Below are 21,513 nucleotides of genomic sequence, written 5' to 3'. Positions count from 1 at the left end.
AGGGAACAAGCATCGAAGGCGTTTGGAAAGGGAGGGGGGATGAGTGTGTGCATATCAGTGTATATGTATGTGTGTGCGTGTTTGTTTGTTTGTTTGTTTGTTTGTTTTGGAACCCATAAGTCAAAATTTCAAGTCATTAATTCAAAGTTTCTACCTTATAACTCCAAATTTCAATTTGCTCTTCCCATTCGTCTTATTTTCTCAGAACCTTGAGTTAGACAGTCGATTTTGTGACAAATTTGTGATAATTATACATAATTATGATAGTTATAGCTTGCTTTTGTTTTTCAAGTGGCGAAAACAAGCTTGTTGACAAAATAGCAGGTAGTCGAAACACTCCTGAACCTGAAACCAAAAGAACTTTGAGTCTCCGAGCGGTCTTTGAATGCACCTGAGAGGGAGGGTCTAGTCAGTTATCTGTAGGCTGCTTCTCGGCCGTTCACTCTGATTACGGCTCCTCAGGAAAAAGGGCGACCACAGGAGGGGAAACACGGAGCTCTTCGCTACTTTGAGAGGATACGTCTGAGAGAGGTAAGGAAATAAATGCTTCTATACTTACGCTTACTCGGCTGGAGCTCCGAGAGCCGTGTAGAGTGAATAAAGCGCTTGAGACTAAAAGGAAAAGTAGTTAAGAAGCACCGCTTCGAGTGGAGAGATAACCTTAGTCATTTAAGATTCCAGCAGCACCTCGGTGAGTTGAAACCTGTTACTTGTTTAGAAGTTTTCCAGCAGTCTTTAAGGTTATTATTGTTCGTTTATTCGTATTATTATGTTTAAAATGGGGCAAAGGAGAAGGACACACGGAGGGCACACCTGTTTGTTTTTCTCCAACCATATCCTAAAGAAGATGTTGTTGTTGCCTTTCTACCCACTCGATACTTGCGCAATTGAACTAAATGGACTTTAACTGTGGAGCCTTAGAGCCCGTCTTTAATTGCTGTGAGAAAGTTCTTTCTGTTTGAGAACCTGTTTGTCCAGTAAGCTGGAACAAAATGTTTTTTTGTTTTTTCTTTATTTCTTTTAGGCAGGAATACTCGGAAAGCTCAATTATTCGAATACATGATACCGACTGTGTGGCTTTTAAAAATGTAATTATTAATATTTGGTGACAGAAGTCTGTCCTTTTCACCTGAACTAAAATAAAAAACCCCAAAAGACTACATTGTCTGTCCCGAGGAAATTCCTCTCTGGCAGTCACCACACCCTTGTTGTGCTGCTCGGCTTCTGTAGCGCAGACCCTCACATCTCAACAGCGACATGTTCCCTTGTCTTGGCATGTTCACCATAACAAAACTGCACTGCCAGTATTTGGGTCTGCGCCAGAGTCAAATCTGCAAAACTCTGCTATTCTTCAACTCAGCTGCTCCCATCTTTCGAGGCTGACGCGCACACTCAGGATGTTGCACGTGAAGAGTCCTCGAAAACGGGTCTTCTCGGTTTGTCCACTGCGCGCGCGTGTGTGATTGCAACGTCAATATTTTTGTGGAAGAATGATGTAATATATATATATATATATATATATATATATACATACATATATATATATATGCATTTTTTTTGTAGCAGAACTGCTGACCCAGCAGGTAGTGGACAGAAGTGAAAGTGTTGCCCAGTGTAACAAGCAAAACAAAATCAGTGCAGGGAAATGTAAAGGAAATCCCCGATCTGAGGTATTAAAGGATGTGGCCGTGTGACGAGATGTAATCCACAGTGTTAGGGCTGAGAAAGTAGGGATATTGTTGTAGACCATGGAGTGGATATACTATTGAATGCACACGGGAAAGAGTACACACACACACACACATACACACACACACACACACACTCAGAATCCATACAGATATTATGAAGTTAAAACATAGCATTAATTAATGCATTGCAAGGTTTTCCGATAATGCGCTGGATAAACATGATAACCCAGATTACACATATTTCTTACTGTTTATATTGCATCATTAATCACAGCAAAGATTCCACAAAGAGTTTAAGCAGTGTAAATATAATAACCAGCTACAAAGGCAGTAAAGGCATCCTTAGCGGTATTTTCATTACTGATTAAGCTGAGAGTTATTTTCTTGATTAATCGTTTGGTCTGTAAAATGTTGCATGCAAAGAGCCATGTTGATGCTTATTGTTTTTGCTTGAATGAGGATGATAAATCAAACTTAGCTGCTAATTAATTTTCTGTCGATCGACTGGTTACCCAATCCACTTATTAATCAGAAGCATAGACAGTGTAAAAGAGGGATATCGCTTCTGGGTTTGAGAAGTGCCTTGAACTGTCTTTTTTTGGGGGGGGGTTCATAGTGAGCAGGAGAGACTTTCGGTTGTATAGACATCTATGGGAAATAAGTCCTCGGCTCCCTTCACATGTGACCTCAGTTAGCACTTTTCTTATCTTTATGGTCTTGGTTGCTAGTTTCATTTTATACTGAATAAAAAAATGGGTTGGATAATATGGTCGTTATTAGAGTCGCAAGTGAGGATTAGTCGCAAATCATTAGCCAATGAGAAAATTTCCCATTTCCTCCAGTTGCTCATCAGTTTTGTTTACGGCAGAAAAGCTCGACTTGAGGGGGAGTAAAAAAAACAAATGGACAACTACACGTCCATTAGGCCTTAACTATTACTGGAACAGGCCTTGTTCTGTGTATAGGATTTAAGTTGTCCTAAAATACTCACAGAGGACTGTATTTCCTATAAAAATAAGACGTTGTCTCCAACTGATGGAACTGCCAAAGATCCATTTATTATTTATTTTTTTTAGTATGTGACCTTTTCTCGTCTTTTTCCAGTATTGAGGCCAGACAGACAGCTGAATAGCTTTGTAGGTCATGAAAGCTTTCATGAAAGACTAATGTGGATCAAAAGCTGCATGTATGCCTTTATAGCCAGAGGTCCTTTCACCCTGGTGTTTGCACCTCGTTTTGTTCCTCTTGACATTTGACTGACCCGCTCTGCTGTATTTTTACTTTTCAACGATTGATTGCGGCCACCTAACCTTTAGGAAGCACACTACTAGCACTCGATAAAAACGTAAAACGCAACGATTTAGGAAGTTGGTGCTAAAAAATGGGAGGGTTTGTTTAGATTTGAGTGCTGAGATTTGATCTTTTTTCCTTTCTATGGGGAGTTCGAAGGTTGTTAAAACCATAGGTGTTTATCAGCTGATGTGCTTATAGATCTTCAAAGTATTAGAATGGACCACCTTCCAATAGTAGCGATTTCCAAGAAAGCCAGTCTTCCTGGAAACGGATCAAACTGGAGCTTGTTTTACACGCTGATGAAGCACACATGTTTTTCAGTTTTCTAGTCATTTGTCTGCAATCGACAAGCATGGCTGCATGGAAGATTGCATCCGTTGGATGTGGGGTGTACCACACATGGGCAGCATGCAGACAAAAAAAGAGGAAAAAAAAGTCTGGGAGTGTTTCCTGTTTGGATCTTGGGGTTTGAGGTTTCAGGAAACCTTAAAGGGATAATGTAAACATTTTTTTTTCTCCTGACAGACTTCAGAAGTACTGCTCTCTCAGACTCTTGTAGCCTGTTCCATGTTGAGTCAAGATTCCCTTTGGGAAATTGCTTGGATCGACACTGTATTTGCTCCAGCAGAACGTTTGGCTGCTCTTTGGTAAATGCTTTCAGTTGGTGTCACCAGTTATCAGTTCTGATTTCTGCTGGTTTTTCCCCGTCTTTTGTAGTACTGACTGCAAAAAAAGCCATTTTAAAGAAGTCCTCTTTACACTGCATTGCCAAAAAAATATGGACTAATCTTGAAAATCAATAATGAACATAATTGTTCTTTGCAACCCTCCGTTTATATTCTTTCAATCCTAATAGTTGTGCAATTGGCGCTTCAGTTTTTAGCCTAATTGGACTGCAGCTATTAACTGGATACATCTTTTCAGACAGTGTAAAAACATGTTTTTGATTATTCTTGTCAGCATCTAAAGATCATGCCTTTGTAGTTGGTTTGTAGTTCTTTTCGCCTTCAATTACTTCCAACTGTTGATGGCTAAACCTAATAAGATTTGATGAGCTATTTCAGAGGATTCAGTGCTACATTCGATAAAATGCACTCGCTTCACAGGCTGACAGGACAGATGAGAGACACAGTTGGAGGATTGACTCCATACAGGCTGTGCACATGTGTGTCAGCTTTCGTTTTCAGATTTCATTTGTGCTGCGTGTGTGAATCAGAAAGAAGCAGGGATGCGGCGCCCTAAGGATATGCAACATTAGCTCCCTGATGGTGACATCACACTGCAACACAGAGGGAGAACGCGAGGGATGAGATGAGGGCTGATTGAGAACAAGAGCCTGGAGGAGGATGGGTAGAAAAGAGGAGCTAAAAGAGCAAACAGAGTTAGGAACAGGGTGCAATCAAGTCGGCTCCTTCACCACGCCGAGCTGAGGTGGTGCGTGTCTGTGCATATGCACACTTTATAATCTTGGAAAGCGAAAATGCATTCCTCATTTCTATCCAAGTCCTGATTAGCTATTTTCCCAAGACAGCCCATGACTAATTCAAAGATTTGTTTATTTTATACTCATGGAATATTAATCAAAGGCCTCGTTGCTGCACTTTAATGCTTTTAAGTTTCTCCATATCGTTTGCTGCTGCAGCAACTCGTGTTCTAGTTTTGACCACAGTGCTTCGCTTTCCTCCCTCCAGCTTTCTGACTTTTGTTTGTACTGCAACCAAGAGGCGGGTGAAGGGATGATTCTGTGTGAGATTTCTCTCTTTCGTCCTCTGCTCTCAGCCGAGTTGTGTGCACGGTGATAAATTGGGTTGGGTGAGTCTCAATGGCTCTGTCCTATTTTGGGCTCCAGCTAGGTTCTCTGACTTTAGCTCCTTCCCTGGCCTGGATCTTGAGCAGTCACTTCTGCTCTTAAGTTTGATTCAACCTTGAAAATGTTAGCTTGGCTGACCAGTATATTAGGATATACTCTAGAGATAAACATCTAAGTAGCTTGGAAGGAAAGTGACTCAACGTGAAGACATTTTACCTCTAATACAAGATGCTCCTTCAGTTCAGAACTGAGAGGGGAAAATGTCTTTACAAAACTTAAAGAAGTCCAGTCAGTTTCTTTCCTAGCTCTTACTACCATGACCTGGATGACTGACGAACTACATGGACTCGAGGGATAAAAGTTCTGGGGCTGCCTTCACATTTTACCAAGAGGAAGTACTCATCCTGGAAACCCGTGCCATAAAGTGGCACATGTTTTTGTGCTGATGTTAAGAATGGTTTAGATGGTCTGCCCCTTCACGGCTGAGTTGCTGTTGTTCCTTAACACTTCCACTTTGCAATAAAATCACTCGCAGTCGATCGTGGAATATCAAGGTGGGAAGAATTTTCACAATCTGAGTTGTTGAAACAGTGGCATCCTGTTAAACCACTCAAATTTAGTGAGCTCATTATAATGATGTGTTCTTGCAGATTGCATGGCTAGGTCCTTGGTGAATGTGAATGTTGGGTATTACAGGTGGGTTTGTTTTAACAAAGCAATTCATCAAAGCAGATTAATGAAAAAAGAAAATATCCAGTCTGAAATTGCCAGTTGTGATACTGAAAGTGCTTTTAAGACACAGTTCAAAATATCAGCTGTATTTAGACTACCAATAATTTAGACTTTGTTTGTTAGTGCTTTGGTTTATAATCAGTATTTGATTGATAGATTAGTTGATTGGCAAAAAATAATGTAAATGTTTTTTAATGACAATGTTTAAGGAAATTTAAGAAAAATGCTGATCAGCGTTATGCATGGCCCCACTTAGGGATTGGTAATTAATCGACTTTCATTTTCGAGTTGTTGTTTATGAGAACAGGTTAATTGACTTAATTATTATGGTAAATGGCCTGTATTTGTATAGCGCTTTACACAACCAGTCATCCACACATTCACACTGGTGATGGCAGCTACATTGTAGCCACAGCCACCCTGGGGCGCACTGACAGAGGCGAGGCTGCCGGACACTGGCGCCACCGGGCCCTCTGACCACCACCAGTAGGCAACGGGTGAAGTGTCTTGCCCTAGGACACAACGACCGAGACTGTCCAAGCCGGGACTCGAACCGGCAACCTTCCGATTACAAGACAAACTCCCAACTCTTGAGCCACGATCGCCTGGTTTTGGAATGTAGCTGTAGTTTTGTGATGTGCTTTGAATCCTGTTTGTACTTTTCCTTAATCTGTGATTTATAGTACCAAAAATGTTGTTTGTTTGCATATGGGTTTCCACAAAGACAGTGCACAGAAAGATGACTATGCAACTTCACCAGGAATGGGAGAAGCACAAAAACCCTATTAAAGATTAAAAATATATTTAAAAATGTAAAAAATAAAATAATAATAATAATAATAATAATTAATAATAATAATACAGCTTGAAAAAATGTAGACAGTGGCTGCAGCAGACACTTCTGATTGTTTTTAACTCTTCGTAATGTTATAACGTCACACTTCTCGACAGCTAGTTGACAATCCAATGGCAGCATAAACAGGAGTAGCCACAGACTGGTTGTACCTAGAGCTGGGCGATAGAACGATAATGATATGTATCGCGATATAACTTTTACTCGATAGAGAAATTAAGCTATCGCGATAGACTTCGCCGCTCTTGTCCTCTTTTTTTAAAAAAAAAAAAAAAAAAAAAAGGTCAGCCAATCCAAATTAAGTAGCGCAGAGCCGAACCAATCACAGCCGCAGCGTCACGTTGCGTGACTTGTTACGTACAGCACAAGTGCCAAGCCACACGTGTGTTTGTTTGGGAAGCAGCCAGCGGGTAATGGAGCCAGCGGGTAATGGAGGAAATGAGTGTGCCGACTAGAAAAATCAACAGAGCGTGACCGAAGAGAAAACAGATGATGGTTCCAACGCCGGAGAGATTGTCGAACGGAAGAGCCATAGAAGTTCCGTAGTGTGAAGGTATTTCGGCTATTTCAAGTCTGACAAAAAACAGAGTAGCTGCACTGTAAATTGTGCCGAAAGCAAGTCTGGAAATACAATAAACTGGTGCATGCGTCACACTGTGCGCCACATTATTGTTTCGGTGAAATGAATTTCTACAATACTGTTAATTCTACTCTCTGCAGTGTTTAAATGCTTACATATACACACAGTTACTGTCCCTCCACACATACGACTCGGTTCTGCTTCTATGCCCCAGCTTTGTTTACTTTTTCCCACCGAGGCTTCTAGACTTCTGATTGGCCAACATTTCTGCACGGTTAGGAATCTAGCGCCACCTGCTGCTTTGGCATGTTCATAGCAGCGTTTTCCTTCATTTCTGCCTTTATGTGTGGACGGGATTATTTTTTAAAACGAAAACGGAAAATCTCCGTTTTCAAAAATACCCGTGTACGTGTGGACGTAGCCTCAGTCTCTGACTGGAAGCGCTAATTCGTCATTCGGCTTTTGTCAGACTAAAGTAACTGTTAAAACTGTTTGAAAAGCTCAGCTATACAACAAGGAGAGATTGAGAATTTCCTTTTAGTTCTCAGTTTATTTGATATTGACAAAAGTTAGTCAGTTTTGTCTGTTCTTCTGTAAAACAAACTAAGATTTATTTTTAGAATTAATATTTTGTTTCTAAGTGGAATTGACAATTTAGTCTGTTTCGTTTGTTCTATTTTGAAACTTAAACGCTTTAGCGGCTGCCTTTTGTGTAGTTTGCAATATTTGCCTTTATTTATCTGAAAAAGTCTCATGTTCCTTAAGTACATCTACCCTGTTGAACTTATTATGGGAAATAAATATTTAAATAAAAACAAGCTGCTGATTATTTCACATTTTACTTGTGAGCAACAGCACATTTAAATCTTACAAATATAGTTATTTGGCTTATATCGTGATAGATATCGTTATCGCCTGAAATGAAAAAAACATATCGTGATATGAAAAAATCTCATATCGCCCAGCTCTAGTTGTACCACATACTTTGTACACTGTCTCCATCGATGGCATACACTCCCTGCAGGTAGACGGATAGTCCCCGATCGCTTTCACACTGAAACTTAGTTTTGCTGTCTCTGTCATTTTTTACTTCAGCTCACATTAATTTCATGTTTACATTTCAGACATCACACAATTAATTAATCAACCAATTAATCAAGAAAGTAATCCTCAGATTGACTTGAAAAACATCAATGATCCTAGAAAATGTGTTTGTTTGTTTTCTGGCAGACAGAAAGTCAGCGATGCTGTAGAGGGATGTTGTGTGTTCAGAAGAAAAGGGTGAGGGGTGTTGAAAGTAGGTGAGAGATTCCTCATGGCTTATGTATTCCCACATTTTTACACAGTCAGACTGGGCTGTGTGTGAGCGCTTAGTGACCCGACATTAATCATCGCATGGAATGCACTTTGCAGCTTTGGCCAACCACTGTGTCAGATTGTGAACTGCTAATACCCAGTTAATATTTTTCTTTAACAGCTGTTTGTTCATACATCACCTGGAAGTGTACAGTCAGTTTACAGCTAGCACGGGTGCGCTGTGCTGCTTCCCATGGAAAAGGAAAATATGGGAGATGAATCTGGTCACACGGAGGACTTGCTGACGAGTAAAATGATGATTTTATGATCAACTAATTCTATATTTTTTCCCACCTTTGGTCAGATGCTGGTAGTCTCTTTAAGTGAAGATGAGAGATTGAGTATTGTCTCCCTACCTCTGAACAACAGGAAGTTCAGACACTCAGATAATTTAAATTTTTCTGTTTGCACTCAGAACAAGTATGTTTCTGCCCTTTTCCTGCTTCTGCGTCAGACCTGATGGAAAATGGGATTGTTGGTACAGATCTTCAGTCATATTCTCAGATTTGTCCTGAATCACCCCGGTTTTGCCTGTTTGGGCCTGTGTACTCTCTGGGTCTTCAGTCTGAGTTGTGATCTAGTATTTTGGAAGACATCCGGCAGGCAACACGACTAACAGGAATGTACAAGGCACGATAATCCCTGTGGCATGTTTCTGAGGGGGAGGTGAACGTGTGCATTCCTCACGTCCTCTGCTTGAGGTATTGGTGACACATTAAATGTGATTAATGTATTTTATCTTCAACAGTTTAACTGTCAAGCTAACTGCTGTATAGCTTAAAATGTGCAGCCCACATCTCTAAACTTCAGACCTAACGAAGCCTGAAATATAAAACTTATAAGAAGCAGAACTGCTGTCTCCGGGTGACTTTTTCCTCAGTATGTTGTCTATACGAACTTGCTGTTGTATTATTAAGTTAACATAAATCTTCAAACTTAGAGATATTATTTTTCTGTTGCGCCCACACTGGACATCTCCTCTAGAGATGCCCAGCAGAGGACGAGGATGGAGAGTGGGGGTGGGGTTGCATAAGTCGGAAGAGTTTATTGAAGTAGAGATGCAAACACTGCCGCAGTTTTACAAAAGAAACCTTTATGTAACAGCACCAGTCTATGTCGATATAACTGATATTGTCTTAGACTTTACTCTTTCAAAAATCCATTGTAAGAATGCATGCTGACGTGTCATCCAGCACTAATCACTGTCCAGTAAAGTTAAAGCCCTTCGTTGTTTTTTGGCTACATTGGCAGAGTGAATGAATTTGCTCAAATGAATCAGAAGCTGCATATACACAGGTGATGAGCATTACATGGACATTAAAGTGGTTTATGATGATTTTTGTAATGTGTTTTGTAGAACACAGAAATGTTCGTTGTGGCAAGAATAAAATATCGATGTTCAAATAGTCGTCATTTAAAAGTCGAAGCTCCTCTGGAAACAAAAGCTTTTTTTAAACCCATATCAGCTCTGATGGTGTTGAACTCCGCAGTACCAATTACGCAAAACAGCTGCCTGTTAACAAAAATCAAAATGCAGCTTCACAGTTGCTTCACCCACTCACAGCGCTGTGCTTTTCAACAGCACAGCAGGGTGTTATACAGCAGCTGGCACGCTCGAGACATCAAGAGAAGGAAATTGAAATCCACTGGGCCATCTATGCCTCTTTTCCACTTGCACCTACTCAGCTCTGCTCTACTGTACTCTGTCCTTTTCCATTGCAGTTGAGCACCACATCAATGTGGGTGGGATCATTACAGTAACACGGCCCAAAAAAATCCTGTGATGTCATTTGTATGCAACACAAAACAAACAATGGATGACATGGAGGTGATGGTAACGTCTGCACCTCATCATTGAAGCACAGTGTTTGCCTAGTTCCAAAAATGGCAGGTTTGAGTCTTGTGAAGGAGTGGTCAATCGGTGGCATGCGGTCTGCTGATGTCTCATTTTCAGCTCGACTCAGCTTAATTGAAACCTGGTCCCAGGTACTACCACCAAATGGAAAACCCCCAAAACAGTGACACTGAGCCAAGCCTGGTAGGTGTTATTGGAAGAGAAGCTGTTTAAAGGTTTGGGTGAGCTGGTCAGAAGATGATTACCATCTTTTGGTGCAGAATGATGAGCTAAATTAATTCCTTCTAAAAGGTTTTTTGCTTTCGCACTGAAAGCTGTGATCAGAAATATCTCTGCTGTCTTTCAGAATGCTTGTTTGCCCTCTTGTTTTGTTGGCTGCCACTGTCTTCAGTTCAATAACTTACAACTTTGCATTGCATTATATTTAGTGTTGTCCTCACTGTTTCACAACAAATAATCTAGCTTTGTAGATTTGGAGCCATTTGGAAGTTGTTGTAATAGATTTATTGATGAGATTCATGCAGTTCATTAAATAATTGAGATTGTGAGCCAAATAAAATAATATAAAACATTAAATCACCCTCCTCTGCTGTACATGATAGCAAATCAAATGAGGTACTATGTGTAGGGTTGTTTGAGTGCCTTGAGTTTGTGATTAGAGGTCAGTCCATACGTCACGAAGAGGAAGATTGTTTTAAATATATTTATTTTTTAGTCTTAGTCCTTCTCCTGGTGTTTCATGACAATTTTTGTGTTTTGTTTTTTTTACCCCCACCACCTGAAGTGAACAAGACTGGCTAATGTGTTACCCCTGCAGATATGAGTCACAACCTGCCAGCGAGGAGAAACGAGGGAGAAAACGGCATCTGTGCTGCTTGTGTGGGAAATGAGAACTTTGTCCTTTGCTACTCCACGCAGGGCAAATATTATGCAAGAACCGCTCGTTCATCCTAAGACACGTGCGAACACGCACGTTGATATGACCTGTTTGAGGCTCGTGTGCTTAGGCCGTCGCTGCATGTGCGCTATGGCTCATCACTCAGGATATGTTGTCATTCTTCTTCAGCTCGGCCTTCGGCTCTGTGCTTGTTCAGCAGTGATCGTAGTAGCACAGAGCTTGCTACAGTGCAGTTATTCACAAGTGCATTTCGACATACACTGGTCACATGTTTTGTAAACGTGATATATGAAGAGCGCCTTGACTGGAATTTTCTCAGATATGACCGTAAAGTTTACTTGGACCCAAAGCTTAACAGTTGATGTTTGTGTTTAAGGTGCAAGGCCACTGTGACATCACATGGATCCCATTCTTGTAACTGTGACACACCCAAGGCACGCTTACTGATTTTTGAACATGGCCTAACATGTCACAATAAAACTGTAGGAGGTTGAGGGTGGGATTTCTTGCAATTGCTTTTTATGAGGTTAATGTTGTGGTTTTATATCATTGTAGTTTGTTAAGTGTTTTAAATGCAGCCACGTGTACATTCAAAGCTACAAGCAGCACAACAAGTAACCTAACATGCTTAACTATGGGAGGCCTTTGTGCAGTGATCAGCATGGACAATGTTACTACTGTAATACAAAATGGTTGTTTGCTCCGTTTCCAGTAAAGCTTATTGAAAATGACCCAGTGGAAGAAACTCGGTGAGGAAGAATGATGGTAAATAACAAAACTGGTGAAGTCCCACAAGCTTCACTTCTTCCTCTCCAGTTGCTCTCATGTTGTTCTTACCAGGAAGTCGCTTAAAGGAGTGTAAAAGATAAACGAGAAAGATGATTGATAATAGCAGAGGCAATGCTTGGCGGTTATTTAAATGTGTAAGGATGACATAAATCACTTTTTAGGGTGAGATGAATTGATCAGAGTTCCTTTTCTTACCTCCTGAAAGAAGCCTCGGTTCACTACTTATCTCTGAGAAGACTCCCCCTGTGGTCAATCTGGTTATTAGTGTTTACTTACTGTTGTATTAGTTCATTGATTTGCTTTTGATCTTGCATAATACATGAGAAAAAATGCAGATGTTATATGTGTGAATATTTTATAACCGTGTATGGTATGAATATTGTATGAAGGTTTTAAGTGAATTGTTTCTATCCGCAATCTAAGGGTAATGGAACACACCGGTATGTAACTCTTATTTAGGGAACGAGCGCTCGTAGTGCCTGCTCCTGTCCTTGTCCTGGCACAGTATGCACACACAGACACATTAATGCAAAGTAAAGGGGCCATTATCCCCAGTAAGCACCATTTGCTGCCACTGTCACAGTGGGGAGCCTGCTCTGAGTGCCACGATCATCAATATGCCGCATTATTTTATCACAGCACAAACTCTGCAGGACTAGCCCCATTTTGTGAAGCTTTCTGGGGCTGCGCTGTAGCTCCAAGTCACGTGTGCATGTGTTTCTGGATGAGTTTGTGTGTCTTCCCTCTGGCAGTGACAGTATGATGTATGGGGGAGCAGCAGCCTGCTATCAGAGAGAACAGGTGGCTCTCTCAAGAGACAAACTGACAACACACTGTCCTGATTTAATGTGTAGGAGAAAAAAGAAGACGGAACGATCGTCTTTATTCTCGTGGTAAAAATTAGTAGCTGTTATTCCCACGAGGGGAGGAGAATGACTGAGGCCCACAACATGATGGAGGCTTGTTCAGGGTCAGTGGTTCATTGTAAGTAGGCTTTCAGAAGCTACTAGAAAATATTAGCTTCAGCTTTTATGAAGGTTTAGAGTCCACGGCGACACGGCGCTCCACCCACAGAACATTTTTAAGGAAACAACTTTTTTTATCTTTATTATTCTATTTTCAATGATATGAGTATTTGATAGGACTTTTGATTAGTGGTGATGAGTCACTGGCTTTTCCACTCAGGCTTTTCCTGGTGGCACTCATGTGAAAGATAATGAGAGGTGTGGCATTTAAGTCTGTGGAAACATCCTGCAACAGGAAGATGGCGGTAAAAGTAAAGAACTTCAACGGAAAGTAATTTGCAGAAATAATCAGCAGAGTATTAATTAACACTCCCAGACGCACACAAACACACACACTCTTGTCGTTAAGCTTTAAAAACCCAGAGGCATTTCAAGATGGCTGCCAAGCGCCCAGACCTGTTTCACAAAGGACTGGGGCGTCATGCCTCTGATACTGGGATGCTGGCATGCCATGTGAAAGCACGCACTGTAGTGGCGTTATGCTGTTTTTGTTTGGTTTGGTATGAATGAGCAAAGGCAACATAAACGGGTCTTTTTAGCCACACAGACCACCATTTCTGTCTGAAAGAGGCTTAAACGTGTGCTCAGGTGTATTTGTGCTTATTAATCACCACGAGTTTTCATTTCTACCTGTGTGTGCCGTATCCCTCGTTTGGTCATTTGGGAGTAGAGGAAATGGGCCCAGAGATATTCTCACCTTTCAAGTAGCAAAACAGTTGTTTAACGAAACTTCCACCGAGTCCAAAGGTCATCCTGTCAGTTTGGCCTCCTGAGGGAAATGTCTGACTCTTTACTGCTAAACTGTGTTCACCAGGTACTATAAATTATATTTGGTGTCGACTAAGTCGAATTCATTCAATTTTTACCAGCAAAAAATAAAATAAATAAATAAACAAATAGTGCTGCAGGTCATAAAACAGAGACAATCAGCAGATCTGGTTTTTTATTGGTTCATCATCTCAAGTGACTACTTTAAATAATTGGGAGATATTACTACATCTTTCATCAGTTATTACTTAAAGTGTGTGTGTGTGTGTGTGTGTGTGTGTGAGAGTGAGTGAGAGTGAGAGAGAGAGAGTGAGTGATTGCAGAGGTTTTGATCCTAATCTTGGTCCAGGTAGTTTGAGGCTGGTGGAAGCTGAAGCTGCTGGCAGGCAGCCAGTGTGTTGTCTCATCTCCGGCTGCCTTCCCTCCATTATTGTCAGCCCGTGGGAGATGGCTATTGATCTCTGTGTGTGTGTGTGTGTGTGTGTGTGTGTCCTAGGGCTGAACGATATATCGCATTTGCGATAATATCGCGACATGATCAAGTGCAATTTTCTAACCGCAAAGGCTGCGATTATACTGCGATTATAAGGCTGTCCAAATTACTACCATATCCCAGAATTCATAGCGCGGCCCAGCCAAACTCCAGTTTCCAGCAATGGCGGCCGCTACTAAGTTTTAAAATTACTCATACTAATCTTTCTGGGTCACAAAATAAACTTTTAACATATTTTCAGGCGAGAAAGTAGTTGTGTAAACATCAAATATCTGCTCGGTTTATCAAGATATCCCATATTTGCAAAAGTGCTTCGACGTTTTCAGAGGCGTCTGCTACCCACCAGCTCGACAGCTAGCCGGGAGCTCGAGGATTACTGATGCGGCCGAGAACGGCACAACTCCCGGCACATCATTTTCAGATCACCGCGGAGTTTCGCTGCTCGGGTTAAACGTAATATATAAGTCACTTAGACAACCTAAAAATGTTATTGTTGGGCTTTTTTCAGTGTTTTGTTTGTTCGTGAGTAAATCGGTTTGGCTGAGATTAAAGTTATTAGATTAGATAAAATAAAACTTTATTAATCCCCCGGGTGGGTTCCTCCTTGGTTTTCACACAGCTGACTAAACGTCAAACAGAAAACTTATTAAACAGAAGTATGAGACAGTCGAGAATTTACACCAGTGTCTGGTTATATTTTAGATAGCAAGAAGCAGACGGCCGAGTTTATTAAACTCCACCGAGACAGCGGTGACGCTAATCAGAACTAGACCGTCCAATTTCACGCCTTTAAACTTTAAAGGCGTGTTTGTGTGTGTGTTTATACAATTGCTATTATGTTTGCACTTTATGTGTAATGTTACTGACTGCAGAGATCAGTAAGATGTGTGTATTTTTTATTTATTAGTTTTATTTATTTAATATTATTTTTTAATTGAATGACTGTCTAGTAGTTCACAGATGTCGAAAAACTGAGTGTGGTAAAGCCACTGATTTTGTTTATGTATATTTCTGCAATCTGCACATTGTACTGACTTTCATTTTAATGTTTACACCAGGGTTCCTTGTCAGCACTTTATGCTCAGATGTTTGTAAGCTAAAAATAAACTATTGTGTATGTTCAAATATACTGTTGTGATTGAAGAAGTTAAATAAAAATGTCAGTCATCAATTCATGCATCACCTCATGTCATCATAACAGAGGTCTGTCTTCCAGGAAAGAACAGTTTAAAATTAATGTAATATAGTATTGGCCATACTATATGATGTATTGCTTGTCTTTGTTTAATAATACAGAAGACAAAGACCTTAAAAAATAATCGCATATCGCATCGCAATCGCAATATTGGGGCAAAAAATCGCAATTAGATTATTTTCCATAATCGTTCAGCCCTAGTGTGTCCCCCTCTTGGTCTCTGACTAGCCACATTTCACTCAAATCTATGCCTTTCAGGGATATGAGAGATGAGAAGAGAAATGTGTGCAGCATCGAGGTGTCAGACCAAACCAGTGTGAGCTGTATATCACTTGGCCACAGGGATGTAGAAGTGACATGTTAAAGATCATTATGATTGTGGCACAGAGGTCCTGAGTGTACAGCAGTAGACAGTAGACCGCAGGCGATGCAGGCAAACTGGCGTCAGTATTTTGTGCTGTGCTGTACTCTTTACAACTCTTTATATAAATCCATCTGAGATCACATCCCTGCACATCTGTTCTCCTTTACCTCTGTGGCTCCCTTCCCTGTTTGAAAGCACTTGATTCTCACCAGTTCACTAATGATCACAAACGTGTTTACTAATCAAACTGTTGTGTTTTGTAGATGGCTGCAATCAGAAAGAAGCTGGTGATAGTTGGGGATGGTGCGTGTGGGAAAACCTGCCTGCTTATTGTCTTCAGTAAGGACCAGTTCCCAGAGGTCTACGTCCCCACTGTGTTTGAGAACTACATCGCTGACATTGAAGTTGATACCAAACAGGTACGTTGTAGAATATATATGTACTGGAAGTGCTGGGTATACAAGTCTGGCCCAAGTCTTCAGTCAGAAAGACTGCTGCAGTCCAGGAGTCTAGTTCACCGTCTTTAATGAAGCTTCACAGAAGAACTGGTTACAGCAGGGCTTGCCAGGATAAATCCAACTGTGATGCAGCCAGATATGCACTTCTAATTGTGGCAGATGCAGTATAGGTGACTATAAGCATGGTTGTCTGGAAACAGAAACAGGTAATACTATAATTAGTAGGGTCAAAGATAACTAAGCAACAATCAGAACACATCATCTGCTCAGACACAGCAATATTTTACAATGTCCACTAGGGGTCGCCGTAAGACCAGAAGTTAGCTAAATAGCGCAAATCTTCCCAGTTGCTAGCAGTGTTGCCAACTTAGCGACTTTGTCGCTATATTTAGCGAGTTTTCAGAGCCCCTTAGCGACTTTTAGGACAGCCAATAGCGATTTTCCTTACTGAGGAGTTGGCAACACTGGTTGCTAGTACTAAAGCAAGAATGTGGCAAGCTAACAGCAGCTAAACTAAACAATAAACAACAGAAAAATCCTTTAACCGCGGGATGTAATCATTGGAGGAGATTCTGGCCACTGGTATTAACTTAGTGCAAATTAATTAAATAATTAAATAAACCTACTAACATGATATCTGTGTACCGGGGCATAACTTTAGCTTTAACATGAACAAACAACTATAACTATTTTCATACCAGTTAACCTGTCAAAAGTAATAACACTTACAGTTTCATTGACGCACACGGAATCGCACAAACTGCAGGGAATTTGCACATACGTCGTATTTGAAATATCGGTTTTCAGTTTGAAGACTATGAATAATTTAAACTATTGAAATAGAAGTAATAGTTTGACCTTTGTGTATTTGTAACAACTTCACTTAAAGAGGTTCGAGTTTTCATTTGACATTTATTTTTTGTTTGGAAAGGTAATAAAAGCTTCTTTTTTTTTTCTTTTTTTTTTGACTCAGTGGCTCTCAGCCATTTATTTGTGATTCTTACAAAACATCAGCATCTATTTGGAGCTCCTTGTCACTGTTTAAGACATTTGTTAGGTTTTAGTATTTCCCCTCCAAGTTTCTCCTGTGGTGCCATTTAAACAGTAGTTAGGTTGTTTCTGAAAAGTAGAATAAATAAGAGTCCAAAAAAACGAGTTTGCAGATTGTTTATCGTGTGGTTTGGGTACTAATGTTCTCTGCCTTCAGTTATTAAATGAAGAAAATGAAAGTATAAGGATATACTTTTGTAATAAAGGAGCAAAGACTGACTACACTGTGTATGTATTGATAATATTAATTGGAGACATTTTATATTAGAGGTATTACTCCTACTCTCACTACTTTTGCTTATATAATATTTACACAAGTGCAGAATCTAAGAGCAAATTTGAGCTGTTTCTTGGGACAGGCAGGTTTATGTGACACTCTTTGACTCTGTTGATTGTGGACCACATCCCATCAAGATTGATGGCAATAAGTGCCTGCTCTGAGAGAATATTTGTGCTATTTCATTGTTATAAAGCTGCAGATCTCCAGCTAGCAACAGGAAATGGATCAGTGCCACCTTCCTGTGCAAGGTCGGGACCCCTCTCCTAATACATCATGACTAATGTCCCGTTTCCTGTTCCTTTTTCCTGTGCTGTAAAATTGGGGATCAGCTGGTTTTTACTTCAGTAGGTTGAATGTGATGGAAGAATTTAAAATGTAACAACTTTATTTGATGCAGTGAAATATTTTATAACACACTGTTTGACTTACACCTTATATTACGTTACAGTTAACATTACTAAGAAAAAAAGATTTCTCTTGGGAACCTGACTCCTGAGAGACATCTACTGGTAGTAGAAGCAAAGGGCAGCTGACTGAGGTTCTTCCTGGTGTGAAATAGCTTATTTTACAACAGTTTACGTGTTATCTCATTAAATATTGAAAATACCCTTCCTGTGGTAGACTGTAAGTGCGGTGTCTGGGCAATCTTGCTAAGAAGCTTGTGAGCCAACAAGAAACATGTGAGATGTAAGAAAAGCCCAGAAGAATTGTTGAGGTACTGTTGTTGCACTCTGGACTACAATCAAGATGTTCTCCAGCTGTGATTAGTAGAAAAAATACTGCAAATGAAATCAGCAGAAGAATAAAATGCATAAATAATGCAGTTTAATCCTCAGTTTAGTTTTTACTTTAAAAAAGCCATAATTTCCTCATGAAGTGACATTTCTAGGCTTGTGTGTACTAAACATTCCTATGTAGTTCCTTGTGGTTGCATTGTAACTAGAGCTACAGCTCATGCTGACCTCTCACAAATGATTTTTGCAAGCGTTTTCTTTTATCTGGAGCAAGCGAGGCGCTGAGGGATTTCTAACAGCTTGATTAACAGCTGAGATCCTGTGGGAACCACCTCCACCTCTGCAGACTTGCTGTTTAGGCCCGATAGTGGAGGATTGAGTTGTTCTCAGTTATGTTCCTCCCTCTGTCCAATGGGATTTCTTTTGTCTGTAATCTGTTTTTGTATTTTAATGCTAGCAAGTGTGTGCTCTGTGTTGGAGCTGCTTGCTTCATATGTTTTGTTCTTTGTCTTCCTCTCTCTCTCAGGTGGAGTTGGCATTGTGGGATACAGCAGGTCAGGAAGACTATGACAGATTGAGGCCTCTCTCCTACCCTGACACAGACGTAATCCTCATGTGTTTCTCCATAGACAGTCCTGACAGTTTAGGTAAGGTGGCGGTGAAAGTGTGTTTTAGTTCATTGCTGTGCCCCAGTTAAGATATTTTTGTGAAATCAACAAGCAAAGTCTCCGAGTTCCTGAGACAGTGTTGTATTATTCTTTTGTAAGATTACTTCACAACAAAGGTCACCTGGCAGGGAAATGTTCCAGATTTTATCTGCTCATGGGGCTACATCTTCTTACAAAGGGTTTTCCCACATATTTCATTGGTATCGTAACCTGCTGTTGAAATTCCATCTTCCACTGTCATGGAAAAGTCATGACTTGACTGGTTGAACTGCATTACGATGCATTAATATGTAGGCACACACGAGATTACAGTCGCTCCTCCAATGAACTTGAGGAATGAAGTCTGGGCATCAGCAGACCTTTGTAGCTTTGATTGCTATGGTAGACATGACGGACTGGAGAGGGTTCACCAGGAACATGCAGTTACTATGGATGAGATGCAGGAAACTTTTTGGGCGCAGCTTTTAAATGCAGTTTCCTCTACCACCTCAGCATCTCCTCAAAATCTCAGCAGGGAACTTCTTTTATAGTCCTTAGGTGTTAAGCAAAGCTTAGCAGAGCGTCACGGTCTCTGGGCTTGGTTAGATATGTGGAGCAACCGGTAGTGTGGGATGCTTGTGTTTACTTTTGTTGTGTTGTCAGTCCTTTAACATTGCCATGGCCACAGAGAAGACAAAAGTCACGAAGTACTATAAATGTCTTTTAGAAGAGCGAAAATAAGGGTTGTAACTTAGCATTACAGCCAGTCTTTGCTTTCCTCATCCATGCTTTAGGATATTCCTACTCTAACACAAAATGTAATCTCTGTTCAGAGAGAAATCGCTTGTTTTGTCGACTGTGTGTGACACTAGCTCTCAGTGACCTCTTGGTATTTTTTTTTTGTGCACAGTCACAAGGGAAACTAGTGACTGTCCTTACAGGAGGAAAAAGGTCTGGTGCAAAACTAATGCTCTGATTTTCATATATGGAATTTTTCTTTATTCTTTTAGAGAACATTCCTGAGAAATGGACACCTGAAGTGAAGCACTTTTGTCCCAATGTCCCAATCATCCTCGTGGGCAACAAGAAGGACCTTAGGAATGATGAACACACACGCAGAGAGCTCGCCAAGATGAAACAGGTCTTGTATTTGGGGGGGTTTTGGTTTTTGTGTTAAAGGAAACACATCCTCTCAGTAGATAAATGTCCACGCACAACCACTGAAATTTTAACTGGCTTTCTATATATGACACCCAGGAACCAGTAAAGCCTGAAGAGGGCAGAGACATGGCCAACCGCATCAGTGCCTTTGGCTACCTGGAGTGTTCAGCCAAGACCAAGGACGGAGTGCGGGACGTGTTTGAGATGGCGACCAGAGCGGCACTGCAGGTGCGCAAGCGTAAGAAGAGGGGTGGCTGCCAGATTCTGTGAACAGCCAGAGTGTTGGCCACAGCACCTGAGGGAGGACTAGCCCCTCCCCGACACACAGAGCAAACCTAGCGAAACCTTAAATCAATGGCTTCCATGGACTTCACAGACGCAGATGTGCCGCCGGCAAATATGAAAGACTGACACACCTGTTTAAAAGCAAAACAAATCAGCCTTCTTTTTTTAAAGCAGCCTCCTCTGCAGCTCACTCTGTTATTGCTTCTTTCCTGTTTGTTCTCTACCAGAACACAAGCTTGTTTGAAGGACCAACCCGCTTACTTTACTTTTATATGTATGTTTGTATTTATGTGCATATACTTTATAAATGTCATGCATTGGGCACTGTGTTATGTTTGTTTACAGAGAAGGGTTTTGTGGACTTTCTCTCACAGCTATGAGCTGCACACAGCTTTACTTCTGCTGTTTTCCTCTGCTTCTCTTCAACCTGTGTGTGCCACTTAGTCTCCTTTTATACATCAGCTTCAGTCCTGATTCCTTTTTTGTCAGACAATTTATTTTAGACCCCGAAAGTTCTATTTCACCAAGTGCTGTGTCAGCAGAGTGCTGTTTTCCACAGCTTTCTCTTCTGACACAAAGGACTAAATTTACAGCCTGTTCACACTTCATTAATCCACTGAAACCTACATAAAGTAATGCAGGAGCGACTGTATGGAGAGGCTTCGGCCTGCACCTCGGTCTCTGTCTTTCTCCATGGCGATGGCTTAAACTGGCACTGCAGACAGTGGTCTATTGTCTTGGACACAATATGTGCAGTCGTGCTCACACTGGCTCTGGCAGACGTCATTACAGCTTCCCCCCGATGAGCCCTGCATCCTGCCTGTACTGTTTGAGGTCCAGTATACAGTCATCTCACAATACTGTGTACTGGACTCACTGTGGATGAATGCACACAATATACAGCCATATTAATATTATATAACATCAGCCTAGTCTGTGTGTAAAAGTAGCTGACAACTAGATTAGCAGCTCAAACATCATTGCGTGGTGTACAGGAGCCCTTAGTCACTGTATGGTCGTTCTTTGAGTTGTGAACAGGCAAAAACCAGAGTAACAGTGATGTCTTTTGGCCCTAAGATAGAACCGTAAAGATGAAGAGATTTTACACCAATGTGACAAAACTGTAAAACAGAATTTGAATTAAAAAAAAAAAAAAAAAACATATTGGGGAATGAAACGCCAGAGTTTACGCATGT

General features: G+C 40.8%; 1 protein-coding gene across 1 annotated transcript; it reads left to right on the top strand.

Annotated features, from left to right (window-relative positions):
• Positions 1 to 397: 397 nt before the first annotated feature.
• Positions 398 to 21,451, top strand: LOC146644575 (rho-related GTP-binding protein RhoA-D). The gene is made up of 5 exons (XM_085394495.1): positions 398 to 531; positions 15,966 to 16,121; positions 18,751 to 18,871; positions 19,882 to 20,012; positions 20,129 to 21,451. The coding sequence occupies exons 2-5, from the start codon at positions 15,966 to 15,968 to the stop codon at positions 20,300 to 20,302; spliced, it is 582 nt and encodes a 193-aa protein (XP_085250621.1). The 5' UTR covers positions 398 to 531; the 3' UTR covers positions 20,303 to 21,451.
• The last annotated feature ends 62 nt before the right edge of the window (positions 21,452 to 21,513 follow it).

This window comes from Rhamphochromis longiceps, linkage group LG20, assembly GCF_057381845.1.
Source record: "Rhamphochromis longiceps isolate RC_006_pf linkage group LG20, R_longiceps_female_GT1.1, whole genome shotgun sequence".
NCBI lineage: Eukaryota > Metazoa > Chordata > Actinopteri > Cichliformes > Cichlidae > Rhamphochromis > Rhamphochromis longiceps.
This window is presented reverse-complemented; position numbering and strand designations above follow the sequence as displayed.

Bases quoted from the DNA above. Each gene is read 5' to 3' on its own strand.
- LOC146644575 (XM_085394495.1), top strand. From the start codon at position 15,966: ATGGCTGCAATCAGAAAGAAGCTGGTGATAGTTGGGGATGGTGCGTGT. The intron at 16,122-18,750 runs GTACGTTGTAGA...TCTCTCTCTCAG, and splicing joins TTGAAGTTGATACCAAACAG to GTGGAGTTGGCATTGTGGGA. The intron at 18,872-19,881 runs GTAAGGTGGCGG...TTATTCTTTTAG, and splicing joins AGACAGTCCTGACAGTTTAG to AGAACATTCCTGAGAAATGG.